Here is a 27684-nt window from a genome sequence, read left to right on the forward strand (position 1 = left end):
ATAGTACCAGGAAAAAATGGATCAAAGCAGCAGAAGACAATGGGATGTGAAATGTGTCACTGATCTTATGTAAATGAAGCCAAAAAGCAAAATATTTGAGATATATTGGAACCATTTCTAGTCTGTAGATTTAGTGTGGGGCAGAGTACACAATTAAATTTTATATTTTAATCATCAGTTAATAAAATAAGTTGAAGTTCAACCAACAATATTGAAGCATCACTGGTCAAACTGGAGAGTTTCTTTTACATGTGAAGTGTTAAAACAAGTTTGAATTTGACAGCCAAAGTTATTCAATAGCCCTACTCTCGAAGAGATATGTGATATTTTTACCAGTCAGCATGAGGTTAGACTTGTGTTAGGGATGGGTGACCACATCTTCTAAAAAAATAATTTAGTTTGAAAGGATCCCTGATGATCTAGAGTCTCCATATAAAACAGCAGGAAGTGTCTCGGGCTGTGAGGAATGTCGTCACGGCTCAGTATTGTTTGCACACGTCCCTACATTGGCGTTTATCTGCTGTGTGTCCAACCCTCCGGGACAGTGTCGCGAGAAGTCCAGAAAGATGCCGTCGGGCTCCGGTTCCGAGTCCAAGGACTCTGGGACGTGGTCCGTCATGATCTCGGGACTGGACGAAGGACTGGGACCGGAGCTCGTGTCTTGAGCCAGCAGTCTGGAGGAGGAGGCGGGCGAGTCGGACACCAGCGAGCCCGAGCAGTGCGTGTCCTCGCCTGGGGACGGCTCTGGGAGGATGCAGGGGGAGTGATGCTGAGGCTGGAGACGGAGAAGACCTGCAGGGCCGTCAGCATCTCCGGGCTGGGGGTCCTGGCTGGACGTCACGGTGTCTGTGCAGAGGACAGTAGGGACTTTAGAGAAACAAATTAATGATGAGTGTAAACGTGATCACAACTCTCAGGCAGCGAGTGTTAGGGGCGGGCCTTGGGGGTCCAGGCCCGACCAAAAAGGTCACTCAGCTGAATTCTCTCCTGACAAAAAAAGTGAAATAACAGCTAGTCTATAAGTAAAATGAAGTCATACAGTTTGGTAATGGAAGGACTTAACACTGCAATGCAAAATAAAGCACAAAACAGTGATAGTTTTGCATTTAGGAAACAACTAGGACATGTACTTGGGCCTGATTACATTGTTTTCTATTGGAGTGTCCTAACTGGCCGCGAGCAACACGGCGCTGCACAACACGGCGCTGCACAGCACGGCGCTGCACAGCACGGCGCTGCACAGCACAGCGCAGTGCAACGTTTTGTCTGAACTTTTGTCGGACACCCTGTTCCTATTTTTTCCTGTCACTCCCATTGAGAGGAACGGCTGATTAGTTTAGATAAAATGAGCCGAGAAAACTGGGCCAGTTGTCCTGGATGTAAATGAAAATATTAACTTGATTACTGACAATTTTAGCACAAGCATTGGCGCTCGCAGTTACAGTATATGCGTAGCATTCACTAGTGAAACTTCCACTTGCCACCTCACTCATGGTTAAAATAAAACACAAACACACAGCACAAAGAGACAACTATGGAAACTATGGGAAATATGAGCCGTCACTACAATATTTCAGTAAGAAACCTCGTTTTGATCCGCTCCGTTTGTGTGTTTGTTTGTTTTTAGTCTTTCCTGTGTAGAGTACAGTAACGTTAGTACTTTGTAGGTTGGTAACAGCAGCAGATATTTTTGGTGTAAAAAAAAGCCAAGACCCATTTTTTGTGTCGGTATTTGATACGTTGAAATGTGACACCTACCAACCATAGCCGTACCTGAAAGTGCAGCAGAGGCTGTGGAAGCTGGAGAGTGGTTGGCGAGGCTGGATGTGCTGGTGTTGCTGGTGTTGTTGGTGGTTGTGGATTCAGCCAAAGAGCTGCTCTCCTCTAAGCAGGAAGTCATCTCAGAGACGGAGTGTCGTCTGATACCTGTGCAGCTTCCCATAGAGGAGTCGACGTCGTACTCCACCACTGGGGTCAGCATGGGAACGTTGTAGCTCTTGGAGCGTACCACTGGGTTCTTGCTGATGGGGGAGCTGCCTGGTTTGGAGGGCCAGGAGCGCTGCAAACGCTTTTCTGGAGAGAGAGAGAGAAGTAGAGAAAGATTGCTTTTAGAACTTTAATTACTTTATAATTGGAAACATGCAAAAACACCACACAGTACAACAAGAGAACACATGAACACATATTGCAAGTCTGAGAAACATACAGTGCAAACCATGGCCTAAACAAAGAAACATCATTCTTCTTTTGGGAAGGAAGCGCCATTAGAGGTAATTGGATGGTAATTGGATTTGATACTACCGATACCTACATCTCGTTTTGAACATCGATTCTAGCGCCAATAGGATCGATACAAAAAAAGGGATCAGTTTCTCTCTTCTACTCCCGTTTATATTTCATCAAAGAGTAAAACTGTCTGTGCAAACCATGTTCTGTTGTAGCGTTTGCTTTTCACTGCTGTTGTTGTATGCATTCAAACAACACACCACGCCACGCACGTGCAGCACCACGTTTGGAGCTATTATCTACTTGCTACTTTTTTCATGTTTGCACATTCAATTTACAATAAAAAAAAGGCATATTTTTGTTATTTGCCTTAAAGGTGTCCTGTGTTTTAACATGCATGTGATAAGTAAATAATAGTGGAAAGTAACATGAAAGTACATAAGCCGCTTTTAATTGTAAAAAGTATTGGTATCTGTATCAATATCTGCGATTCTGGCCCTGTATGACTTGGTATCGAATCGAAACCAAATTTTGTGGTATTGCCCACCCCCTAAGCACCATCTCATGGTGTCACCCAGCAATTGAATGAATTCCCTGTCAGGAAACAGGAGGAGGGGGGTGGGGGCTGGAAGTTGGCTGGGAACTAGCTGGGAACTGGCCGGCAACCAGCTGGCAGTTGGCTGGGAGGGGAAATTCTAGCTGGCTGCATCCGTAAGGGATCATGGCGCTTGTAACCTTTAAAAGTAAATCATTAGTACACATATACACACAAACATACCTAATAGGCAGGAGGAGCAGTGCAAATTGGAAGATCCATCTCTGGAATATAACCCATGAGTCCCGAGGTAGGGAGACACCACTTTCTGGATGAGAGACTCCAGACGAAGGTAGTCGTCCGTTACGCCTTTAGATTCATGGACTCCCTGCATCAGACAAACACACACTAGTTTGTGTTAGTGCCAGTTAACTGCTGCTTGTTGGCAGGCGGTAACGGAATCTTCTCCGGGGGGAAAAGAAACAAAGAAAGTTCAATTTGCGTTTCTGTGACGCGCGGCTGGAAGACATCATGAATAAAAGAGCGGAGAGTGTTGAGTGAATTTGGTCCCAATCTTCTCTGAGTATAAACATACTGAGATAGGAACAACATCAACAGCTTTGCTTACTTTAGATTAGAAAGAGACAGACTAAAACACACTGTAACTGGTTTGATATGGGCAGAATATCTGTGAGGAAAGTGATAAATAGATGACAAATTCAATAAATTCAAATTGGTCCATTTTTTAATATAAAAATATATACTCTGCACGCATCCCGCTTCACCGTACATCCCCTCTGCATATGTGGAGCCTTCATTGCCCTGTTTATTGCAGAAAGGGTCTTCTTGTTTAATGTGGCACAAATGATTGTTTCTGCACTGTCGCCAGGAAACACAGGCATTACAGCTTTACCGCGAGGCTCAACCCCACTGTGCACTTCATGTTAACGTGTTTTTAAGTAGATCGGTGGCAAACAAATTACCCACATAATCAACGGGAATCAATATGGTGCTGTTTTACGAACTCGGAGCGATGAAGAATAACAAACAAGAACTTTTCTGTTTGTTTTTGCGTGTAAAAGTTGGAGTCGCCTCAACAATTTTGATAAACTTGAGATGTGATTTTCAACGCCGCGGGGTGAGAGATACATGTGGGCCCAGAGACCGTCCTCCACAGTCTTCAAATAACAAAAGGAGAGATCAATCAGGTTTCAGTACTCTGAGTCATTGAGCATATGCATCAAAACCACAGCACAGAGACAAACCACATAAATAGACCAGACTTCGGCGAATTGGCGTCACAGAAATTAAAGGGAAATTACTAACAGATGAAACAAGAAGTCGCGAAAACAGCAAACATTCAGTGCTGAATTTTTATCTCTTGTCTTAGTGCCCTGCTTTCCTGTCTGCTTTTATATCTGTTACTCTACCTGTTGATGTGATATTCATTGTGGGCAAACAAAAACAGACCAATAAATAAAATGACGATCTGTACACAATAGATAAAACAGGAAAATAAATATATCCTGTTTTCTATTCTTGTGTCTGTTTTACTCTCTGTGCCTTCCTCTGTCTTGTCCTCCCTCCGTCTGAAAGCAGCAGATTTGGGTCAGTGAGTCACTACAGCGATGTCCAAAGTCACCCACACAGAAACAGACGCACAGTTCATACTCGCAGTGACACTTGAGAACACACTTGCAATTAATTCACTCCCTGACCCACATCTTACATCTGACCAATAAATGGCTAACTCTTCCTGTTCCTATGGGAAGCGAAGGTAATGGATAATTAACTGTGTGCAGCTACAAGTCGCTGCACAATGGATGATAACTAAATCAAATAAACCTAGTTCTGCCATATATAAAACAAAGATAAAACAGCCAACTACTGTTACTCAATATACTTTATTTTTAAAGGTACCATTTGTAGGATTTGGCGGCATCTAGTGGTGTGGTTGTAGATTGCAACCAACTGAATACCCCTCTGCTCACTCCTTCCTTTCCAAGACTGCGGTAACGTGAGCCAGCGAGTGCAAAACCGTTGTAACACCGTTGGCTTCGCTCAGAGGCCGGCATTACCATAATAACACTAGTTTATAAGCAAAGGAAGTCAGACGGCGGCTGGCGGTACCACGGTTTTGCACTCTGCGGCTCACGTTACCGCAGTTTCACAAGCGTGTCGGAGAACTAGGGTGGACTTCAGGTAACGTAAAAACATGAAAGGCTCTCTCTAGAGCCAGTGTTTGGTATGGCCGTTCTGGGCTACTGTAGGTAGAAACATGGCGGGGCAACATGGTGGTAACAGGTTTCAGATGATTATAGACTAATGAAAATATAGTTATGAATATTATATTCCATTTCTGCCAATAGATCCCTTGAAATGTTACAAACTGTTCCTTTAAAATGTTTACGAACTGAAGCAAATGATCCACAGTTTTTGCTAATGAGGTGTGAAACAATCACTAATCATAATTGACCTGGCTTGGTTTTTGTGAGGACATCAGGGTCTTTAAAGGACAGTGTAAACACGGATAATTCACACAGACAAACATTGACACAAACAGGCAGGGTGCAGAGGGCACTGAGTGGTCATGGGAAGACGACTGTGCTCTGCGTTCACGCTGAGATTACTTCCTGTGAGATCCCTTTGCAAGAAAAAAAAGGTCAACAGCTCTCCGTACCCTCTGATCCTCCATCTGTTGCCACTTGCCCTCTTCCATAACCCGAATGCTGTCACGGATGTTTGTCTGCGCACGCTGTGTGTTTGAGGAGATGGCGTGAGAGATTGACAGACAAAGAGAGTGAAAAGGAAAAGGTAAAGAAAGTGTGTGTGTGTGTACCTGTAGTATTAGCAGCATCTGTATGATAGAAGGGGGAACTCTGGCTCGGGGTCGACACATTGCCTCATCCAGTTTCAGGTTGAGGGTGATGATGTTTCTGAAGTGGAGGAGAGCCATCTGACGCACTGATGGCTCCTTTCCCTGAGGACACACACACACGACAACACACAGTTTTGTAAAGGTAATATAAGTGTGTGCAAATGTGTTCTCGTACAACGGTTCGTATGGTATCTTACAAAAAGTTGTTCCTAATTCTTCATACGTTTTCCTACAAATGTCCAGCAACACCTGTTCATTTCCGCTCATTACATGTACACAGTCTTTTCAAAATAAACTTTCGTCTTCACAGGAAACAACTTTGTTAGGTTTAGGCGACAAAACTACTTGGTTGGGTTTAGGAAAAGATTGACTTGGCTGGTTTTAGGCAACAAAACTACTTGGTGAGGTTTAGGCAACAAAACTACCTAATTAGGTTTACACAACAAAAATAATTAGTTTTAGGAAAATATCAAATTGGTTAGGTTTAGGCAACAAAACTACTTAGTTAATTTTAAGAAAAGATTGACTTGGTTAGGTTTAGGCAACAAAACTACTTTGTTAGGTTTAGGAAAAGATCGTGGTTTGGGTTAAAATAACTCCAGAAGTGGTATTACTTAAGCACAAAAGTTACGTGACAAATAAATAACGTTGACTTCTGTTTTCAAACGGGGAACAAACCAACCTCCTCTCTTTTTTTGTCGCTCTTTATACTTCCTGGTTAACCATTACGTGGATTACATATGAATTTATTTTGTGGATATTACACAAATTACAGAGCATTAGCTTTTTGTAGGCATACTGCAGCTACTAACGGTGTATGAGAACAGTTTGCTGTGTGTGTGTATGTGTACCTGTACAGGATAGAAGATGGCCTGCAGCATGGACAGAACATCACAGAAGAAGAAGTCCCATGTGTCGGCCAGGGAGTCCAGTAACTTCTGACCTATAACACAACAACAGGCATGGAGATAAACAACCAATCACCACAAAGTCAAAGAAATCAGAACAACAAGATTGTCTGGCACATGCAGTCAACAAGAGATAATGTGCTATACGATGTTTTCTCATGTTATCTGAGAACTTCATGTAATTTGTTCTCATTGCATTGGTTGTACATGTTCTTAATCGTACATATCTGAAATGTTAAACATGGCAGAACCTGTGATTAGTAAAGTATTACATTCTGATGCTTTCTAGCCCTGTGAATGAGCAGATATTCTTGAGGCTTCATATTTTGCAGCATAGGTCTGTGCAGGCATGTTCACACACACACACACACACGCACAAACTCATATTGAGTGAGCAGGACAATGGGTCTGTGAGTCATTCTATGCACCACAGTGGTTTGTCTTATTCTAAAATTTCGCACTGATTGGATGTTGTGTAATTGACGTAAAGCATCACTTCCTGTCTGGTTGCTGTGACGACAGCACTGAAAATCTATCGTAGTCAGTGTGCATGTGTTTGTGTGTGTGTGTGCGCATTTGCGTATGCTTTATCATTTCAAAGGTGCTCCAAATAAAGGTCACACATTTGCCACAACAGAGAGAACAAATTGATTTCAGTGTCTTGTTCTCACCTCTTCAATGGCTCTCACTCTGACTGTGTGTGTGTGTGTGCTGCAGAAATTCTCCTTCACGAAGAGTGATAGTGCTGACATGTTCTCACACTTCAAACTAATAGTTCAAGGGTTAACTTAGCATCTGACGTTTTAGTCAATTATTATTTTTCCCTTCCAGACTTGTGATTTTTGTCACATTGAGATTGAGATCTTAATCATGTCTCCACTTCAGTTTCCCTGAAATGACTCACTCTATGAACATTCCTCACCAAAGCACAGGAAGCACCGTTACTTATTAACTAAGTTTTATTTAATTTATTTATTTATTGTTATATATTTTTTTACTTTTTACTTCATATACCGGTATATATTGGTATATATATTTTTTTAATTATTATTATTTAATTTAATTTAATAACAAATATTTTTTGTTTTTGTTTTTTTTGCTGTCTTACTCAAGTGCATCTCGGGTGAGGAAAGGGAGGAGGGGATATTTTAAATATTTTAAAGACTGAAGGGGCAAATAAGAGCTCTTTGTCGGGCAGATATATATGTTAAAATGATCCATGTCCAGTATTACGGATGTATGTAAATGCTGATGATTTGGTGGTTTTACTCAATCTAACCTCCAGTATTGAAAAAATAAAAATTGAATCACAAAAACTAAGATTTATCAAAGAGACGAGACCATTTTGGACTGAAAACACTTATTATATTTATAATATTTTATTGTTCAACAGAGGCCATTTCAGTAGAATATGACAATAGAAGAGAAATCATTTTGTTTTACTTTTGTACGACCCCAGATGTTTGGCAGATGTTTTACTGGGGTCCGATAATCGCTTTCAGTCCAAAATGGCGGAAGCGTAGCTTTGCTGCTTGGCGCTAACTGACTAACACTTTTTTGCAATATACGTTTTTGGTTTTAGTGCACAACAAACAAACTAAGGGTCTTCTATCCTGTTGTAGAGTTGTGCTTACCTTCATAGAAGCGGATCTTGTCTCTCAGTATCACCATGCCTTTAGTGAGCAGCTGGTTCTGAAGGTACTCAGTGAAGAAGGAGCCCAGCTCCGTCTTCAGCAGCTGCCTGCAAAAAATAGGAGTGTGTATGAGTGCATTAATAGAGTACGCAGTCACAGACACACACACCATCAGAAATAATTCTGAAACATGAACCAAAACTAATTAGTTCTCATGCACTGACTGGAAACCTGCAGTGTTTAAACAGCAGCACACTCAGGAAATGAGAAAACATGTTGTTCACACTGAAAACAAAGAACATTTCAACAACAGGATTTTAACTTGTTATTATTACAGGAAGAGAACATTTGACCTTTAATCTTTATCTAATCTTCGTCACGACTACTGCTGTGTTTCTACAATGTAATGTAAAGCCTTCGTGTTGTTCACTTTCATCACGTAGACAACAACAGCTCCAGTCAGTGTTTAACTTGAAGGTGTTTCTGATTCAGTGGACAGTAGCACGCAGCCGATAACAGCAGGCGAACAAAAACAATAGCTGAGAATGACGCAGCAAAAATTGTTACTGAGCGTGTGTTAATGTGTCAGTAAAGACTAAATTTAGCTTGCTGAAGCTGCCATTGTGTGTATATGGGAGCAAGGGAAGGTGGGAAATTACAGAGCACAACACTATAATTTAGTCAAATCTCTTCCTAAAATACAAACCAGAGCTATATTCAGTGTGCTTGTGTGAAAAGTCTGAAAGAGAGTCAGAAAAACAGACACAAAGACACAGAGAGCTAACCTGACACCTTCATTCAGAGTGTAGAGTTCATTTTCCCCCAGATCCTTCCTCTGGAAAACTGATATCACTGCGTTGTGGATGCTGAGAGGAAACACACACAAGCAATTAGTGTGCACATATTCACCAATATGCATGATGACTACATGACTAGCTGTTGCTTGAGGCAACATTTCATACAAAAGATTTTTCTTTTTAGCAAAGGACCCCTTACGAGATAGAGAATATATACCAGGGACCCCCTTATGGATGACCCTGGGAATAATTTAACATCTATTTCTTTTACACATTTATAGTTTTTGTTAGGCCTATAGTATGTGAAAGAACAACACAAGAGAAATTTATTTGAAAGATATTAGACATGTGTTAAAACATATTTGTAGACTCTAAGAGTTATAGATTTGTTAGATTAGAAGGTAATCTATGAATTATTATAGATTTGAAAATTAAAATATTATTCGTTGAACTGTGAAGCATTTTGTGAAAAAATATTTCAAATAATTATTTAAAAAATTATTTTAAATAATTGAAATCATGATAATCTAAATAAAGTAATTTGAAAACTCTGTTGTAGATTTACCTAAAATAATAAAAAATTAAACTGTGCAAACTGTGAATCTGGGTTAAAGCCATAAAATCCAAAATGTAACCACTGTAGGTTCGAGTCAAATAAAACTGAAACACCATAAAAATAACCAGAGAAGAAAGAGAGAGGACCAAAGAAGAAGAAAGGGCTCTATGAGGCAGAATGAGATGAAAAGCGGAGTGAGGGATGGATGGAGATTAAAAGAGACAGATGATGGACCCTCAGGGTTGAGAGACAGAAAGAGTTGATGCTTTATGTGCATGCATGTGTGTTTGTATTCACTGTATGAATAATGGCAGCAACGGAGCTTTCTGCTAGTGGTGTTTATTCAGAGAAAAAGAAACACAAATACACGACCATGTGTGTGTAAACATATGTGTGACAGCTTGAGTAGGGTCGTATACATGACCAAAAAATACAAACCAACATGGCTGACACACTAACCCAGGGGTCGGCAACCTTTACTATCAAAAGAGCCATTTTACGCACAAAAAAAAATCTTTGTTTTGCAAGGAAACAAAAAATTGAGATTTCAAGAATAAAGTTACAACTTTACAAAAAAAGATATAATATTACCAGAATAAAGTCATAACTTTACAAGAAAAAAAGTCATAATATTACGAGAATAAAGTCATAACTTTACTTTAAATAACTTGTAAAATTACTACTACTATACTACTATATATATATAAACTAATATTATGTTTTTATTCTCATAATGCTACGATTTCTTTTCTCGTAATATTATGACTTTATTCTCGAAATCTCAGATGAATTTTTTTCCTCAATGTGACCCTTATACTCCGCCGTACAGTCTTACACTAGACATACAACAATGATAAATAAAAATGCAAATGTAAACAAAAAAGCAGTTATTCATTTTCACTGATTCTTTAAAAAATCCACGGGGAGCCAGTGGAGAGGAGCTAAAGCTAAAGGCTCCGGAGCCTCAGGTTGCTGACCCTTGCACTAACCTGTTCCAGGTGGCGTTGGACCCGGCCCTCCTCTGCTGGGTCCCTTTGTCCCTGCTGCACTCCTCAGCCATTCCTCCAGTTGTTCCTCCATAATCTCCTACTCCTGCTGGTGTTTTCGCCTGCGAGAGGTCGGTCAGACTGGAGGACGAGCTACTGCCTAACCTCAGCTTGCTGTGGAGACTCCTCGAAATCCAAAAGAGGAACAGAAAAAGAGAAATAATTAAAAGCAGAAACTGTAGTCCATTGTGGTACTGGATGATACTTTCCACATAAAGTACATAAAACATTAAAGTCATCCAAACACAATAGTCGGAGTTTTTTTTTTTGTTTAACCTCAAAAGTTAAATGTCGTTGCTGGGGAAATATAAGTACAGTGGATTTTGTTTCAGAACCTTCCAAATCTATCAAAAACTCTGTGTCCGTGGTCTGTTATGTTAACAATCACGGCAACATATTGAACAGATAAAATACAGAAAAACACTTAAAGAAAGTCAAAATCAGCAGAAAACCCAAAGAGAGAAGGTACAACTGCTGTGCACAACAAACCCCACTTCCTGATTGTAATGGCTGACAGCATTAGCTTTCATTGATGGGTGATTACTTTTTATTAGCCATCTGTCCATGTTTACACAATGTGTGTGTGCACTATACTGCTGTGGAAACATACAGCAGAGTAGAGTAGAGAGATGAGTGTGTACAGGGAGAGCGATCAGGAGGAGAGTAAAGTCAGTCGACCTGAAGGAGGAGAATTCAAATAGAGAAATGGAGAGAGGAGAAAACTGGAGAGGAAAAAGTAAGACAGGAAGATGAGGGGATAGTGAGCACGAAAGAGGAAGAATGAGGAGGAAGGAAGGAAGGGATGAAGCTGGAGGACGTACAAAAAAAGTCAGAGCAGAACAAGAAAAAGGGTGAAGCGAGGAATAGATAGAGACATGATGAAGAGGAAAAAGAGGAGAGAGGAAGAGTGTATAGAGAGGTTACAGGCAGAGAAGAAGATGTACTAAATATTTAGAGGTTGGTCCATGGAAGAGAAAACATCAACAGTAGGTGAGTTCAGTTTAAGCAGTGAAACACAGTGAATGGTGGTGGAGTTGAAAAAGAAACTCAAAGATATTTTGAATGTGTGGATTGAATCATGTGCAAATGTTTGTTTTGAGATTTAGACTTTGACAGTGAGGACATAGAGTATTTGGAAAAGGGAAAGTGAGGACATTTTGGCCTGTCCTCACTTCTTCAAAGGGCTGTTAAGGTAGGCCTGAGCATTGTTAGTTTAAGTTTAGGATATGGGTTAGGGTTAGGAATTTACTTTCTATTAGCATTTCTATTGCCTCCACATGCCTCTCAACATGGCAACTGCTGAGCCGGCGACAACCGCAACAGTGCTGGCAGAGCTAACAGTGTTGACCTGAGGGGGAAGTGAAGGATGGGTGCTACGCGTTCGCATCGGCGCCATCGGTCGGGACGGCGTTATCAGCTTTAACCACCGTATAGGAGCAGTGCAGAGCGGCAGCCAGTGGGGCATGCTCACAGGAGAAGCTCTGATTACAACACACACAGAGGGAGAGAGACTTCATTCTCTGCTCAGGTAGACATTACTCCTCTATATCTTTACATAGCAAATAGTTGTTTGCTGCTTTATCAATGCTCTGGATGTCGTATAGAGAACCTTTAATATTAGCAGCGAAGGAATGTCAATGAGCGCCATGGAAAGTACAGTAGAAGAGGAACAAAGTATAAAAATGTGGTGTGAAAGCTGGAACTCAGGAGACATGGAGAAATGAAACTAGTGTACATCGCTAAATATGTCACGTACAGCTAATTGAAATGTACAGTAGGCTATACGTGTATATATTTATGCATGTGCTATATACATATGTGGGTAAGTATAAACTCACTGCAAACTCCAGTTCTTTATATTACGGCAACAGTGTCTCTACTGTCCAACAAATGGAAGACTTTCCCATTCATTCAAACTACTAAAACAGACATTTCTGCAAAAGTTAAAAACATGCCTCCCTTCACACACACACACACACACACACACACACACACACACACACACACACACACACACACACACACACATACAAATGATGTACTTACTCCGGTAACTGAAAAGGTACCACATATCCCCACTCCATGAGTGTGTGAATGAAAAGAAAGGATAAAGACAGTGGAGAAAAAAGTGTCTCTGTCCTCATGGGTCTCTGTCTCACTCGTTCACATGCCCTTTCCTCTCTTGTTTCACTTCTCCCTCCCACTTCTTCTACCTTAACTTTTTTCTTCTCTACCCTCTTCTCTCTTTGCCAGTCTGTGCCAGTCGGTGACCATGTGACCCTGTGAGCTTTTGTGCCATGGCGAACAAAGGAACCCTTTGAGGTTCAAGAGCTGCCAAGAGGGAGCAGGAAGGATTTAAAGGTGACACACATTTCACTTCCTCCTCTTTTTCTGTCTGTGTGGGCCCAGATAGAAGCTGTGTTCAAGCTGTTTTCACATGTTGGACCAAATCACTGATCACTGTTCAATATCTCTTTATTCATCACGTTTATTTTGTCTCCTTTTTTTACTGCCATCTGCTGTGGAATTAGTTACTTTTCGTCTTTGTTTTCAATCCATTTGTAATGATCCATACCCAACAATCATTGTTCACATTAAATCGAATTGAATTTAAATGAATTTGGACACAAAAAAAGCAGAGGAAAGTGAAAAAGATGGGGCTAAAAGGAGAGATAGAAAGTGGAAAATAAGACGCCTGTAAAAGAATATGGCAGGGAAGAGGAGAGAAGGTGTGCGTATGTGTGTGTTTTAGGTCCGTCTGTCAACCTGGATCTTAGTTCAACTCCACATAAATAGGTCAGTGTGAGAAACAGGAGCCCCGGGCTCAGATACACACACAAGGACACACTCTCTCTCTCTCACACACACACACTGCTGGCGTCAAAGTGAGGATGAGTTTCCAAATTCTCTCAGAAAAAGTTGTACCTGGTGCAACTGAATCTACAAACACTTCAGTCAAATGTTTTCTCCTGGAGAACGGATGATGCGGAGCAGAAAACACTGAGTTGCATAAAGGTGTCTAGAGACGATCTCACTGCTGATGGATGGGAAAATATTTCTACATATATGTAAATTAAAGAAGAAATGTAATCCGGAAGTTGGACACTTTGTGGTTTTTGGCACTGACACAACGACAGGAAGAGTTGTGAGAGAAAACGCTGTGGTCTAATTACTAAACAAAGGAGGATAAGGGGGATGTTTGCATGAGTGAAGGAATGAATGAGGTCATTCAGGAATGTGTGTGAGTCACTTTCACTTACCTTTGTGTGTCCCAAAGCACGGGGACAAAGAGAGAAAAAGGAAAAGAAGTATTGAGCTGGAGTGAACCTCTCTGAATGAGACCTGCTGGCTGTTCTTACCTCCTGAACGAGCCCTCTCGTTCCATGTTGACAGACGGCTGCGACCTAGCGACCGGCCTGCAGCCACCACCGACGAATCAGCATCTGAAAAAAGGAAACGAGCTAATTTGTGGTAGAGAACATCGTCTGACTTCAAACAAAAAATCACAACAAACTTAAAGGTGCAGTGTGTAGGATCTGGCGGTATCTAGCGGTGTGGTTGCAAATTGCAACCAACTGAACCCTCTCCCAAGCGCCAAGCATGTCGGAGGACTACGGTGGTCGATGTGAAAACGCGAATGGCCCTCTCTATAGAGCCAGTTGTTGTAGGAGTAGCGTAGGTCATTTGGAGCAGAGCCAGTGCGTAGAGTGTGTATGTAGGTGGGAAGTGAGTGGTGAAGCAAGAGAGAGAGAGCGGCGGCAATAATAATAATAATAATAATAATAGCTTGGATTTATATAGCGCCTTTCATGAAACCCAAGGACGCTTAACAAAGACATAAATAAACACAACAAATGTAACAGTAGCTAGAGGCCATAGGCCTTGGTGAAGAGGTGGGTTTTGAGGAGTCTTTTGAAGGTGTCCAGAGATGGGCAATGGCAGCGAGTAAAGTTATCGACTCCGGCCCAAGCAGGAAAAGTTAACAGTGTTTGGTTTGTCCGTTCTGGGCTACTGTAGAAACATGACGGTGCAACATGGCGGACTCTGTGAAGAAGAACCGCTCCCTATCTAGATACAAACGGCTCATTCTAAGGAAACGAAAACAATTTTTTATTTCAGGTGATTATACACTAAAGAAAACATAGTTATGAATATTATATTCCCATTTCTGCTAAAAAGATCCCTTTAATTTATAAAGCCTGAGTCTGAGTAGCATTTGATAAATGTCTAACTTTGCAAGTAAAAGCATCAACAAAGACACAGTTGCAGAGAGAAATGCACACCATCACCTCCAGATCATGAGGTTACAAGGCTGAAAGCAACACATAGACTGCACCAATTTTTTACTGAGATTGTCTCATTTTGCTTTGAACAAAACCGTATTGCCTTCACTATGATGTGAAAGATGCTTCAATTGCACAATCGTTTAAAATGAGATACTAGTAGTGGTTAAGAAATGTGCCCTTCTCTCTCACTGTCTGTATATCCACTGTCACTATTAGATAAAGGCAAAATGCCCCCAAATATTAAAAATATAAAACATATGAGAAGCTGCAATGTGCTCTTTAGCTGTTGCAGTAAAATACTACAAGTCAGACGGATGACTGACACTCACAGACAGACAGACAGACAGGTGTCTCTACTCACTGTCTAGCTGGACAGTATTCTAATCAAATTACAGTTAAGTGGTTGAGACAGATATTTGATCCTACCACGAACTCAGATGCCCCTACTCACACACTCATACACACACTCATACAAACAGATAGAATGGCGCACACAGTATAACCAGCCAGGTTTGTAGGTTCAGGGCCAAACAGGGTAAAGCTGAAGCTTCCTCCTGACCTATATATCACTGTCTTAACCTAAACAACACTTTCTTTGCTCCACAGCCTCGTAATGACATCATTAAAATTTGCGAACATTAAACGTGTCAGTGAATGACTTTACAGTTCCAGCGATGCTTTTAGATTTTTGGTTGCAATGTACTATAGGTGGAGTTTAGGTATGAGGTTCCCTGGAGAAGCTGAGGTCATGATCTGGGTAATCACATGGAAACTGTAATGTGTTTGTCATCTTAATGACTCTCCAGTGGTTCAGGCTTTACATCCTGGTTGTATATGTGTTGCTATGCAATATAAACCATGACCTGCTGTTGCCTGGCAGCTACAGTTATACAGAGTTTATCCTTCATATATAACTTTATTATCTACACTGTAAACAATTGCTGTTAATTTACAGCAGGATTTCAACAGTATTAACCTGTTATTGCTAAAAACAGTGCTTTACTGTTAAGACAAAAGAAAACCTGTTAAATGACATTTTGGGAAAAGTGTCAACAAGTCTATTATAGCCTTTTTCCTAACAGGTGCCTTTAATTGTATTTAGTGTGACTATTCCTATGTCTGTAACCTGCTGAGTCTATTCATCTAGGCAAAAAATAATGTTTATTAAAATGTATGTAAAAAATACAACCTAAATAGTGCATTAAAACAAATCAGTAAGATAATGTAAAAGAAAGGTGCTATATAATGTATCTTTAAACAGTAAATTAACTGTAAAATACTGTGAAATTAATAAAAAAAAAAAAACAGTTCAAACTGTATTTTTCATTAACAGTACAAAGCTGTAAATTTCAGCGACAGTATAATAATGTTAATTTTACAGTAAGGCAACCGTGCTGCCAGTTCTTTACTGTTATTTTACTGGGAAATTCTTAACAGTGTCGTTTTTCTTTGTAATTTCTCTGTGAGGCAAAATTTGCGTGACATAAATTTAGCATGAAACTGAATTCTATTTGAATGAGGAGGAAGTCGAGCTGATTTGAGACCAGAATGAAACACCACTTTCAATAAATATGTGGTGTTTGTGTGTACAGTAAAAAAGTGAATGATATTACAGTCATCTGGTTCTGGTAAATCCCACTGTGGCTCTGCAGAAGGATCTTTGGATTGATGCACCGTGGCTTATAGTCCTGGTGCCGCCTGTCTTTGATTAACGCTTTCTTCTGCCACCACTCAGTGTGGTTTAGTGCCTTGCTTAAGGGCTTTTAGACTGTAGTTGCATGGATTGTGGTTTATGGGGGAGCTTCAGAGTGTTTCTCATAAAGCCTCTAGCCAGATTTCCATGATCAGTGCAGGGACTGAAACCAGAGAGCTCCCACTCATTTAAAAATCTTCAGAGTGTGAAGCCTCCTCCTCCACCTCCACCTCCACCTCCACCTCCACCACCTCCTCCACCCGGCTCTCTCTCTCAGCAGCACAGTTTACATTGTAAGCAGATATCAGGGACTCCTGCTTGCGGAAATTAACACCCATAATCTGCTTCAACACACACACACACACACACACACACACACACTACCATCACCACTCTGCAGACTGGCAGCACACAACTGGGAAATTACCACCCTGCACCAGACAAGTGCTCCAGTGAAGTGTTGTCTGTGTCTTGCAGCAGGTTTGTCTGCTCTGCCAGCTCTCTGGCACCAAACCAAACCACAAGCTGGAAGTCCTGCTGAAGCCTACAAATCATTGGTGTCTGTTTTTAAAGAGCTATCCTGCCCTGACAACAAGTCTGATTCGTGTCTACATGTGGGCAACTAGTGGGAACACTTTCAAATTATGCAAAGCACAGACATCTTGGCATATATGGTGCATGAAAATTAATAACACTTAGTAGGATTCCTCTTAAAGGATAAATCATAATGCTATATGGAGTCAAAATGGTAGAAGTATTGGGTTACTTTTATTATTTTATGGTAATAGCTTACAGTTTTGCTATGTATTCTTTGATCAGTATAAAACTGAGGAGGACAGTTGCTTTTCCTCAAGTTTACACTGAGTTGATTTTCATACTCACTTTTTCTGAAGTCTTCCTCGCTCCCTTTAATAGAAAAGTGTTCTCTATGTTTAAATCCAGCAACAACAAAAAAAATGAAAAAGGCAATAATAATTCCTGTATTAGTGTGAAGAGCTGGAGGTTTCCGTGGTGGTATAAAGAGTCCACAGTCTCTCAGCTCTTAAAGCGCAGATGGACACAGCGCGTAAAAGCGCTGCGCACCTTCCTCCTGGAAACGATCCGATATGTGGAGGAAGACCTGGACCTGTGCTCCTGTCCTCATGGACACCGTGTGAGCTGCTGCGAGCTGTCAGGGGAGAGAGAGAGAGAGAGAGAGAGAGGGGGAGGGGGAGGAAGTGAGAAACGTGAAGCAGAGAGAGAGAGAGAGAGAGAGAGAGAGAGAGAGAGAGAGAGTGGGTGTGTGTGAATACATGAGGTGTGTGCAGGGGTCGGTGTGGGTGAGACATGTAGCATATATGGAAAGTGTTGTTGGAGTGTTAAACTATAATATGACACCCTGACATGACAGTTGAAAAGATACATAAAGAGGAAACAATGAAGAAAGAAATTATGTTATTCTTTTTTTCCCTAGGGCTTCTTTGTCACTCTGCTACTTTGCAGCTCTTATTCATCTACTCCATATTATAGGGCTGTCACCATGTCAGATTTTCACTATACGATTATCGTGGCCAAAAGAAATCGCGATAATATCAGTTATCGCGATTTCTTTTGGCCACGATAATCTATAGAAAACTTTTAACTTTGTTTATTGTTTGTTTTTTGTCACTTTTTTGACAAATAAATTACACTTAAAGTAGGAATGTGGGGAGGTATGAATGGAGGAACAGGAGGGAGAACTGTATAAATAAAATGATTTAAGTCAGGTTACACATGCACGAATGCAGGCAAGTAACCACCGCCCCAGCCGAGGCAATATCTCCTGAAAGTTCCGACTGCCTGCGATAATATCAGCACTACAATACTTACAGTTATACAGCTACTTTGTATGTCTATACAGTTTTACATTATCTTTTTATATTTCAACTGCACCCTTTGTGTATGTATATATATATATATATATATATATATAGAACAAAAGATGTTTACATTCCAACTAGTTATTCATTTGTACATTTAGATTCCTGTGTTTATTTTTTACTTGTGTATATAGAGCCAATACAACTAAGCAACATGCAATATCTCACTGTTTTTATAGGTCAAGCAAATACATGTTTCTATTTATAATCTTTTCTGTTGCTCAAATTAAAAGGGAGACACCCTAGAGGGTAAAAGAAAAAAATAACTAATATATATCACCATGAAACTTCCCCAGTTGATTACTTACATTAAGCCAATTTTTTTTTATATAACAAGTTTTCTGAAATATTATGTTTAAATAAATTTTGCATTATCTAACGTTAACTTGTGGTGAATTTAGGAGAAATCTAGAGACACAAAAAGACAGTGAAATGTAGTAAAATAAATGCTTTCTTTCCACTAGTCTGAAGTAGAAGACATGTTATGGAAGCAAAATAAACTCTCTCTACTCTACTACTACTACTACTACTCTCTACTAATTGTATGTATATGAACAAAGAGGAAGCACATAGTACCATGACGTCCAGCTGGATTTGTGGCATGTATTGAACCATAGCCGCTATTTAAAGAAAGAAAGAAAGAAAGAGTCTCCTCCTCAATTCAAACTTCAGCCTGAACATGACTTTTCAGTGCAGATTAGAAGCCGCTTTGTCAGCAGGTCTGGAAACATTGGGAGTCTTTGTTGTCAGCACATTGGACTCCCATCATGTTTAATTCATAGTGAAATAGTTCGTAGCCAAACCAATACAACAGCAGCCCACTCCAAACACTGGACATTACGCTGAGTGCTTTTACTGCAGGCAGAGTCGGCCACTCAGCAGCTACACGGCACCTCTGTGTGTGTTTATGTTTTCACTTCTGGGCCAAAACCTGCATTTTTAAAGTGTGATCACTTTACACTGCAGCACAGTATACAAGATCTAATGTACAGATCACTACATTAACCACAGAGCTTGCTGTGTCACAGACTGCACTCTGTCTGCACACTGCAGATGCAATTACTGACACACGCACACACTACAATGTCCCTCCCTCTGTAATAAGGAACAGGTTTATAATAGCAAAGTCTACTGGTCAAGGCCAGATTGTATCTTAAAAGTTCCCAGGACCATAAAACACACACACACACACACACAAACACATGGGAGCACCTGGAAAAATACAGCTTGCCCAGAGTTCACTAATCACTTAACATTATATAAACAGAGCGTTACTAACGTCTCTGTGCACACACACCCGCCCACACACCCACAAAGTCGTGTTTCCATCATTTTAGAAGACATTCATTTCCTGGAGACTCACCCTAACCATAACCATAACCACTACTTGCCTAAACCTAACCTTAAACCAAGTCTTCATCATAAAACATAGTGATTTATGTAATGGGGACGTGCATTTTGTCCCCAAAATGAAGCCGAGTCCCCACAATGTGACTGTGTAATCACATTTATGTCCCCACAACATGAGTAATACATACCCACACACACACACACACATCTTGCACACACACTGTTATTTTGACACGTACAGATACTGTAGACGTGCTCACAATAACACAATCACATATTTAATGCAGACACACGACACATATTGATCAGTTTCTACACCCGGATGATGCGTGTGTGTGTGTGTGTGTGTGTGTGTGTGTGTGTGTGTGTGTGTGTTTGATCAACCACACATGACCATCAGAAACCTGCAGTAAATGAGTGATGTGAGTTTTTCTTGCAGTTAGCGAGTGTTATTTTAGGGACATTCTCTCACGCTTGAAACTTGAAGAGAAACCCGCTTACAACTAGTGTGTGTGTGTGTGTGTGTGTGTGTGTGTGTGTGTGTGTGTGTGTGCGTGTGCGTGTGTGTGCGTGTGTGCGTTTGTATAGCTTGTAGCTGTGTATGCAAGTGTGTATCCTGATAACAGGAAATACAGGATGAACCTGCATTCCCTCTGTCACTGAACACTACATCATTTTGAACATCCACATTATTTATTATTTATTTAATGATAGTTAGTCACTAAAAAACATTTTTTAGTTGATATACTTTACTATTATGCATTTTTTATCCTAATTGTTGGGTTTGTACTCTTTGGATACAGTCCGTTCATGGCACGAGAGCACAAGGTCAAAGGTCAGCCTCAAAAGTAATGAAGTCAGTTCATTTGAATTCTGATGCTCAATTATTTCTGCAGTATAATGACTCTGCAGCAACTCTGCCGATAAGGTTTATGGTTGGCAGTTTGCACTTTTTACAGCACACTTTGAAGTCGATTTTAATGAGGAAACCACAACGCACACTGTGAGAGAGTGCACGGTAATATGAGATGCATGCCGTTTCTTTCCTTAAGACAAAAGCTTTTTCAGTGCAATATCGTTATATAATCAAAGTGGGTGTTTGAGGTCTGTAAGCTCATATCAGGATGAGTTGCCTTTCACACTCCCTGCTTTTTATTTTTCATTTCCTCTCTGACACACAGAGACACACACACCTCTCACTCTAAAAACTTTGCTTCACCTTCCTGGTTACTGTCGTCATGGTAAATGGACTGCAGAATTGTAAAAACAGTTCCCTCTCTTAGAAACTACAATTACTTGTTTTTGCAAGTGAAATTCAATGTCTTATTCATGACATTACACACTTTGATTTTGGGATGTCAAATTGTTTGTGCCCAAAGACTATATTCAGTATGATAAGAAAAAATGCCACAACATTTATTCTAGTTGGTTAAAAGTCTTGTCCATTTTCTTATCATACTTTATCTAGTATTTGGGCACATGGGACACAAATGCTCTAGAATAAGCAGTAAAATGTAGGGATTTTTATTATTTTCAATACATACATGCAAAGGGGTTCCTATCTATATTTTCCATATAAATAAAAGTATCACGGAATTATTAAATGTCATATAGCAGGTGAAAACTTTTGCTTGAAGAGCCATTCTCCATTAGTTTCAATGGGTTTCAATGTACTTTCATGAAGTATGTCTGTTTGCTTCTATTAAACCTCAGAACTCGCTTTTTTGAGTGACTCACTTCTCCATATCATATTATATCAAATTCATATTGAATACATTCAAGTAACTGATGCTCTGACTTACCTCGTCTTCCACTGAGGGAGCAGGTAGAGATGCGGCGCCTTGCTCAAGGGCAGGACAAAGTGTCTGTTACTGGCGACCTTTTGGCTGCAGGACTAATGGTCTGTATAGAGATACACAGTGTTTGTTTGTGTTCGGCCACACTCCATCTCCTCCAGTCTATTTAAACACACACATAAACACACACACACACACAAGACCACATGTGGACAGGAAAAGCACTCAGGTGGACACGCTTTGACCAAAAATGTACTGAAATACACAAAAGCACACACTCTGTCCGCAGACAAACTGGCGTATCGTTTAAAACTCGGTGCCATGTTAATCTGGGCTGTGTAAACAGGGAGAAAAGCTGCTCTCGGGCCAACGGAAACAGCAGCAGGAACCTGTAATGACTCCACTCAGAAACCCACATCGTCCAGCGCCAACCTGCAGCCTCTGCTTACACTGCTACACGCTTACACCAAAACACGGCGAGGTTGCAACATCATCATCGCTACTGCATAGGGGAGGATGGGATTGTCTTTGAAATGAATCCAACTGCAAACATTCAGCTCGTTATGTCTTCTTGTCTGTGTTTTATGTGTCTTGTTGTGTCAATTTTAACCAAATATTTTCACAATAAAATGCACTTAATTATTTCCTCCTTTGTGTTTACAGCACAAAAGCAGATAATGACTTTTACCTGGATTCAGAGTAATTTAGAAAAAGAGAAAATTAAAAAAAGTTGTTCCTTAAAGGATTAGTGTGTAAGATTTGGCAACATTTAGTGGTGTGGTTGCAGATTGCAACCAACAGAGTACCCCTCTGCTCACTCCTCCCTTTCCAAGACTGCGGTAACGTGAGCCGCCAAGTGCAAAACCGTGGTCGCTCAGAGGCCATCCTTACCATAATAACACCACTTTAGGAGCAACGTAAGTCAGACGGCGGCTGGCGGTACCACGGTTTTACACTCTGCGACTCACGTTTTCGCAGTTTCACAAGCGTGTCGGAGAACTACGGTGGCCTTCAGGTAACGTAAAAATGTGAAAGGCTCTCTCTAGAGCCGGTGTTTGGTTTGTCCGTTCTGGGCTACTGTAGAAACATGGCAGACTCCGTCAAGAGGACCCGCCCCCTATGTAGATATGAATGGCTCATTCTATGCTTACGAAAACAATACAATTCTTAGTTTCAGGTGATTATACACTCATAAAAACATAGTTATGAATATTATATATAATCCATTTCTGCTAATACATGCCCCAAAATGTTACACACTGGTCCTTTAAATCACCCCCTATGCTGCTGAGCAAACTGAGTACTGACCTGTATTTACCCGGATCACAAGTCAGCATCTTGGTCCACACTGGTCACAGTCCAGCAGCAGTTAAAGGTTAAATGCTTCATTCAAGGGCAGCTGAAGGTAGAGGAAAAGCAATTATATTAATGAGTAAATAAATGAGTAAGAAGGAAAAAGAGGGCGCGAACATCTATGCAAATGTATTTACCCACAACACTGTGCTAATGAGAAAAATCCAAACCCAACTTGTGATTTAAAGGTAGGGTCGGTAGTGTTGTTCAAATATATTTTTGTTATATTTGTTGAAATGCTCATCACATCCCAACTGCAAAATCAAAAGCTCTGACAAAAAATAGAAAAAAAAAGGTATCTGTGGCTGTCGCAGGACTTTAATAAGACCATCCAACGCTGCTAGCTCGACAGCTTGAGTACTAACAATAGCCGTGTTCGTTGTTTAAGTTCATTATGATAATTTTGGGGGAGTGGCTTTTGAGGGAGTCTTGATGTCAAAATTTTAAATAATTTTGTGCAAAATTGTCTAAAAGATATCAAAATCATATATGATTTCCATGACTTTTGAGGAATATATGTAAGGGATAATGTACAGCGAGCCGGTCATTGTTGTGAAATAAAACCCTCGCCCTGACAGGGTTTATTTCACAACAATGACCCGCTTAGCTGTACATTATCCCGCTTATTACACGGCTACTTACTGAAAAAAATTATAATTTGACACAAAAACGGTTCCGCCAGAGTCCGACATCAGAACTGCGCCCATAGCAAGGGTCTGTTATACCTAGCAACGGTCTGCTATAAAGAAATAACAGATAGTAGAACGCCGTGATTGACCAATCGGAATCGAGTATTCAACAAAGCCGTGTAATAAGGGAATATATTGTATAGAAGCCGCTGATTCAATCTGTGGATTTTTTTACATTTTTAAAGCCACAAACTATCAGAGACAGACTCTTGACACTAAATCCTAAGGGTGTTTTTTTTTTTGCAGGGACAGGAAATGCAAGGGTGACCGCTGTTTAGTAAACACATACCACCCCCACCTCCCCACACCGCTCACACACACAGTCCTTTCCTGAGGCCCATATGGAAAGTCTCAGTCAGCTAAAAAGGTTATGTAATAGGTATTTCTCTATGTTTATATGTATTAGAATCAATGGATGGTCCCTCCACTGCAATAACAACTACTTCAGACATATGATACCAATGTAGTGGATGTTACCATGTTATGATAATATCTCTGTTACTTGGTCTCATGCGATTTCTGTTCAGCCGACAGTGGAAATATTTAAAAGTGACAAAAATCACACCGCAGACTATCCGGATTATTACATATATTTGGGTAGTATTGTTAAACAGTGATATATCATTGTCAAATTCATTGCCACATGTTGATTTAAAGACTACATTTTCCGATAAACACTGCATCAAGGAAAATGCTGTTTCTCATCCCCACAGCTTGGATTCCTCAGTATGTGTTTGTCTTACTGTTTGATTTACTGAAGAGGAATTCATTTAATCTACCGTGTCTCTTGATTTGCCTCTTCTTCTGACATTGTGAGAAAGTCTGAACACTTTTAAGCTGGGTTACAGCTGGAGGAACAGTGACCACTTCCTGTTTCGTGCTGTGAAACAACCCAGCAGAGTTTCCATAATTTGACCTGGTTGCATCGTGTGTAAAGAGGAAGGGTGGAGTGATGATCTGTGGTCCCTGTGGTTCACCTGTGGTGCAGATAGGTCAGGTTATACAAGTTTTTTTTGCAGGTCATCGACAAGTGAGTAAAGTATTGCTTTTAGATTAATATTGCTTAAGTGTTATTTTTATTGGCACATTAGCGGTGTGGCTCTATGAATGGATTGGTAAACCACTTAGGTGAATGAAATATCTCAACGACTATAGAGAGGATCGCAATGAAATTTGGTACAGACATTCCTGGTCCCCAGAGGATGTATGCTATTGACTTTAGTGATCCCCTGACTTTTCATTCAGCACCAGCTGGCCAAAGTTTTCACTTATCCAGTGAAATGCCTTCTCATCTACTGAATGGATTGAGACAAAATTATGTACAGATAATCATTGTTCCCAGACGAGGACTCCCTTGACTTTCCTCTGGTTTGTGGTTTTGTGAAATGTCTCAACAACTATTAGACGGACTGTTAATTTCTTGAATTAGTCATTTCAGTGTGATTCTTACTGTTAAATATTTGTTAAAGGTCCCATATCGTGCTCATTTTCAGGCTTATACTTGTATTTTGTGTTTCTACTAGAACATGTTTACATGCTGTAATGTTCAAAAAACACTTTATTTTCCTCGTAGTGTCTGCCTAAATATAACTGTGTTTACCCTCTGTCTGAATCGCTCCGTTTTAGTGCATTTCAATGGAATTGCAACGGAATTGCGCTGCTAGGCAACAGTTTGGGTCCATGTTTACTTCCTGTCTGCTGATGTTATTTACATACACTGCAACAGGAAATAAACTGGAACACATTTAGAATGTTTACGTTTAAAACTGTGCAATGGTCTAAATATTGTATGTTTGTGACATCACAAATGTACCGAAATCCTAACAGCTTGTTTCAAACGCACAATTTCTGAATACGGGCTGTGTGTATTTCTCTGTATATTGAGCGTTTTTGATAGTTAAACAGTATTTATATAGCACTTAAATCTGCTTTATAATGTAAAAAAAACTTCACTTTTTACAAAATGGGACCTTTAAGTGGACCATCAACTGGGCTGTAAAATATCCAGATTTGACAGCAGAGTGTTGCAGTTTTTAGGTTATGTCATTGTTGGACTACACAGCTCTACAGTGTGTCAAGTAGAGGATACCAATCTTCTCAGCCATGCTTTTATGTCTTTATGATAATTATAAATGTGCTCCAAAAGTAACATGACTTATGGCTGCTAAAATATTACACATGGCAACTTTAAAAGTGAGTTCAATATCTTTGTGGAGTCACTTACAAGGAAATGATCCAACTCAAAGATTCAAATTTTCTGTCTTTTTCTAAATATCAAGACAAAAAAATCATCTATGCATCATCTAGGGAAATTTTGTTTCTTCGGCTTGTAACATTTACATAAACTGAAGAGTGGAACTGGCTGTACTTTCTGTCTGACGTCTGTGCATTTCTCCCACACACACGACATCTCAAGACCACCCCCCAGCTTCCTCTCCCCTCCCTCTCTTTCTCTCTCAGTGTCCTTTCAGAAAAAAAAAGACCACGCTGCTGATGTAAGACTACTAATTGGTCACGACAACAGGATGAATAAGTGGAGGTGTAATGTACTGTATGCAAAATCAAAAATCCTTTATAAGCAGATTTTGTCGATTAATCTCTGCTCTCATGAACCTTTCAAAAAGAATAAATTTGCTATTTTTATTCCCACATTCATGTAGGTTAATTCTTCTTGTGACGAGCGGAGGTGTGCAGAACTGAAAGAGGTCACTTCCTGTATTTATGTGTAATTATATTATGCAAGTGGACTGTTAGTTGTATCTCTTTCTTTTATACAAAAAATGCTCATCACCTTTGACGCTGATAGTTACAGTCAGAATGACATATTGGCTCTTGTATTGTGACCAGATGTAACTCATTTTTACTCAAATCTACTTTAGGACTTTTCTGTAGCTCCCGTTGAATATTAGACGTTTGAGTCTGATACCGATATTTATATTTGAGATTTAGATAATCTGAAAACGAATCAGTTGATATGTTTATTTTTTTTTATTCTATCTACTGGAGCAACCATTTTTTGACAAGGATCCCTTAAAGGAGCTATATACGATTTCATTTTTTAAAATTATTTTTACTTTATTGCCTAATCTCAAAGTGACACCAACTATAGTAGTTTTGATGCTGGAAATAAATTGACGCCAAGGGGCGTGACAAAGCGGAGCTATGTGACGAGATGGGATGAGAATGTGTCGGAGGGAGAGAGACTTCATTCTCTGCTCAGGTAGACATTACTCCTCTATATCTTTACATAGCAAATAGATGTTTTGCTGCTATATTAATGCTCTGAATATCATATATAGAACCTTTAAATTAAAAGAATTGTGACCAAGATATCTACTGAGCAGCTGAAAAATTCACTTGTCAGTGCTCTCTGGTGGACAAACTATGTAATAACAAATATTGTTTCTACATCATCTCAACATATTTGGGGAATTTGTAAGATAACATCAGATGATATATCCTCCCGGACAGTTTATTAAATGGGCTCTTCTTTAAAAAAAGAAGAAGAAGTAAGTAATCTTACATCTCCTCAAGTCATATGTAAGTCAGTCAATAGTAGACTTGTCTTCAATGCCCCATTAAGTGCTCAGTGGTGCTTGGACTGACCTTCTGGTGTAAGCAGGGTCATTCTTGTCCTCAGGCCACAGTGAAGGGGAACTCCCAAAATCCTCTCAGCCAAACAGGAGCCTCGATGTTTGTGGTTTCCTGCAAGATTGGGAAGCAAAAAAAAAAAGGCATATCCATAGATAAATCAGAAAACATCATACTATCATCAGTTGTATAGTCACAGTGAAAATGTACCAGCATGTGGTGGGTGATCATTTTTTCTCGTTCGTCTGCGTCTTGCACTTAACTTAGATACGTTCATTTGGCTCATACACAAACTTAAAGAAGCCAGATATGTGTGGGAGATCTGTGCTGAGAGGGTAACGTGAGACCTCGTAGTTTATGGTGTAAACAGTGTATGTGTGTGTGAAGTCGTGGGTTTGGTTTCACCTGACGGTTGTCACATTTTATCTCACTGATCTTCAATGAATCT

The 27684-nt window shown here is 40.1% G+C and overlaps 1 protein-coding gene across 3 annotated transcripts; it reads right to left on the minus strand.

Annotated features, from left to right (window-relative positions):
• Positions 1-153: 153 nt before the first annotated feature.
• On the minus strand, positions 154-27502 carry LOC141761550 (proline-rich protein 5-like). 3 transcript variants are annotated; one of them, XM_074624948.1, is made up of 13 exons: positions 27252-27502; positions 22912-23002; positions 21610-21765; positions 17442-17727; positions 13940-14023; positions 10524-10706; positions 8967-9047; positions 8182-8288; positions 6491-6582; positions 5601-5741; positions 3005-3149; positions 1774-2073; positions 154-846 (listed from the first exon to the last, which is right to left on the minus strand). In XM_074624948.1, the coding sequence occupies exons 5-13, from the start codon at positions 13963-13965 to the stop codon at positions 473-475; spliced, it is 1449 nt and encodes a 482-aa protein (XP_074481049.1). In that variant the 5' UTR covers positions 13966-14023; positions 17442-17727; positions 21610-21765; positions 22912-23002; positions 27252-27502; the 3' UTR covers positions 154-472. The 3 variants fall into 3 exon arrangements, with proteins under 3 accessions (XP_074481049.1, XP_074481047.1, XP_074481048.1); XM_074624946.1 differs by lacking the exons at positions 13940-14023; positions 17442-17727; positions 21610-21765; positions 22912-23002; positions 27252-27502 and adding an exon at positions 12627-13918 and having other exon boundaries at positions 154-867; XM_074624947.1 differs by lacking the exons at positions 13940-14023; positions 17442-17727; positions 21610-21765; positions 22912-23002; positions 27252-27502 and adding an exon at positions 12627-13913.
• Positions 27503-27684: the final 182 nt, after the last annotated feature.

The sequence above is a fragment of the Sebastes fasciatus genome, chromosome 23, assembly GCF_043250625.1.
Source record: "Sebastes fasciatus isolate fSebFas1 chromosome 23, fSebFas1.pri, whole genome shotgun sequence".
NCBI lineage: Eukaryota > Metazoa > Chordata > Actinopteri > Perciformes > Sebastidae > Sebastes > Sebastes fasciatus.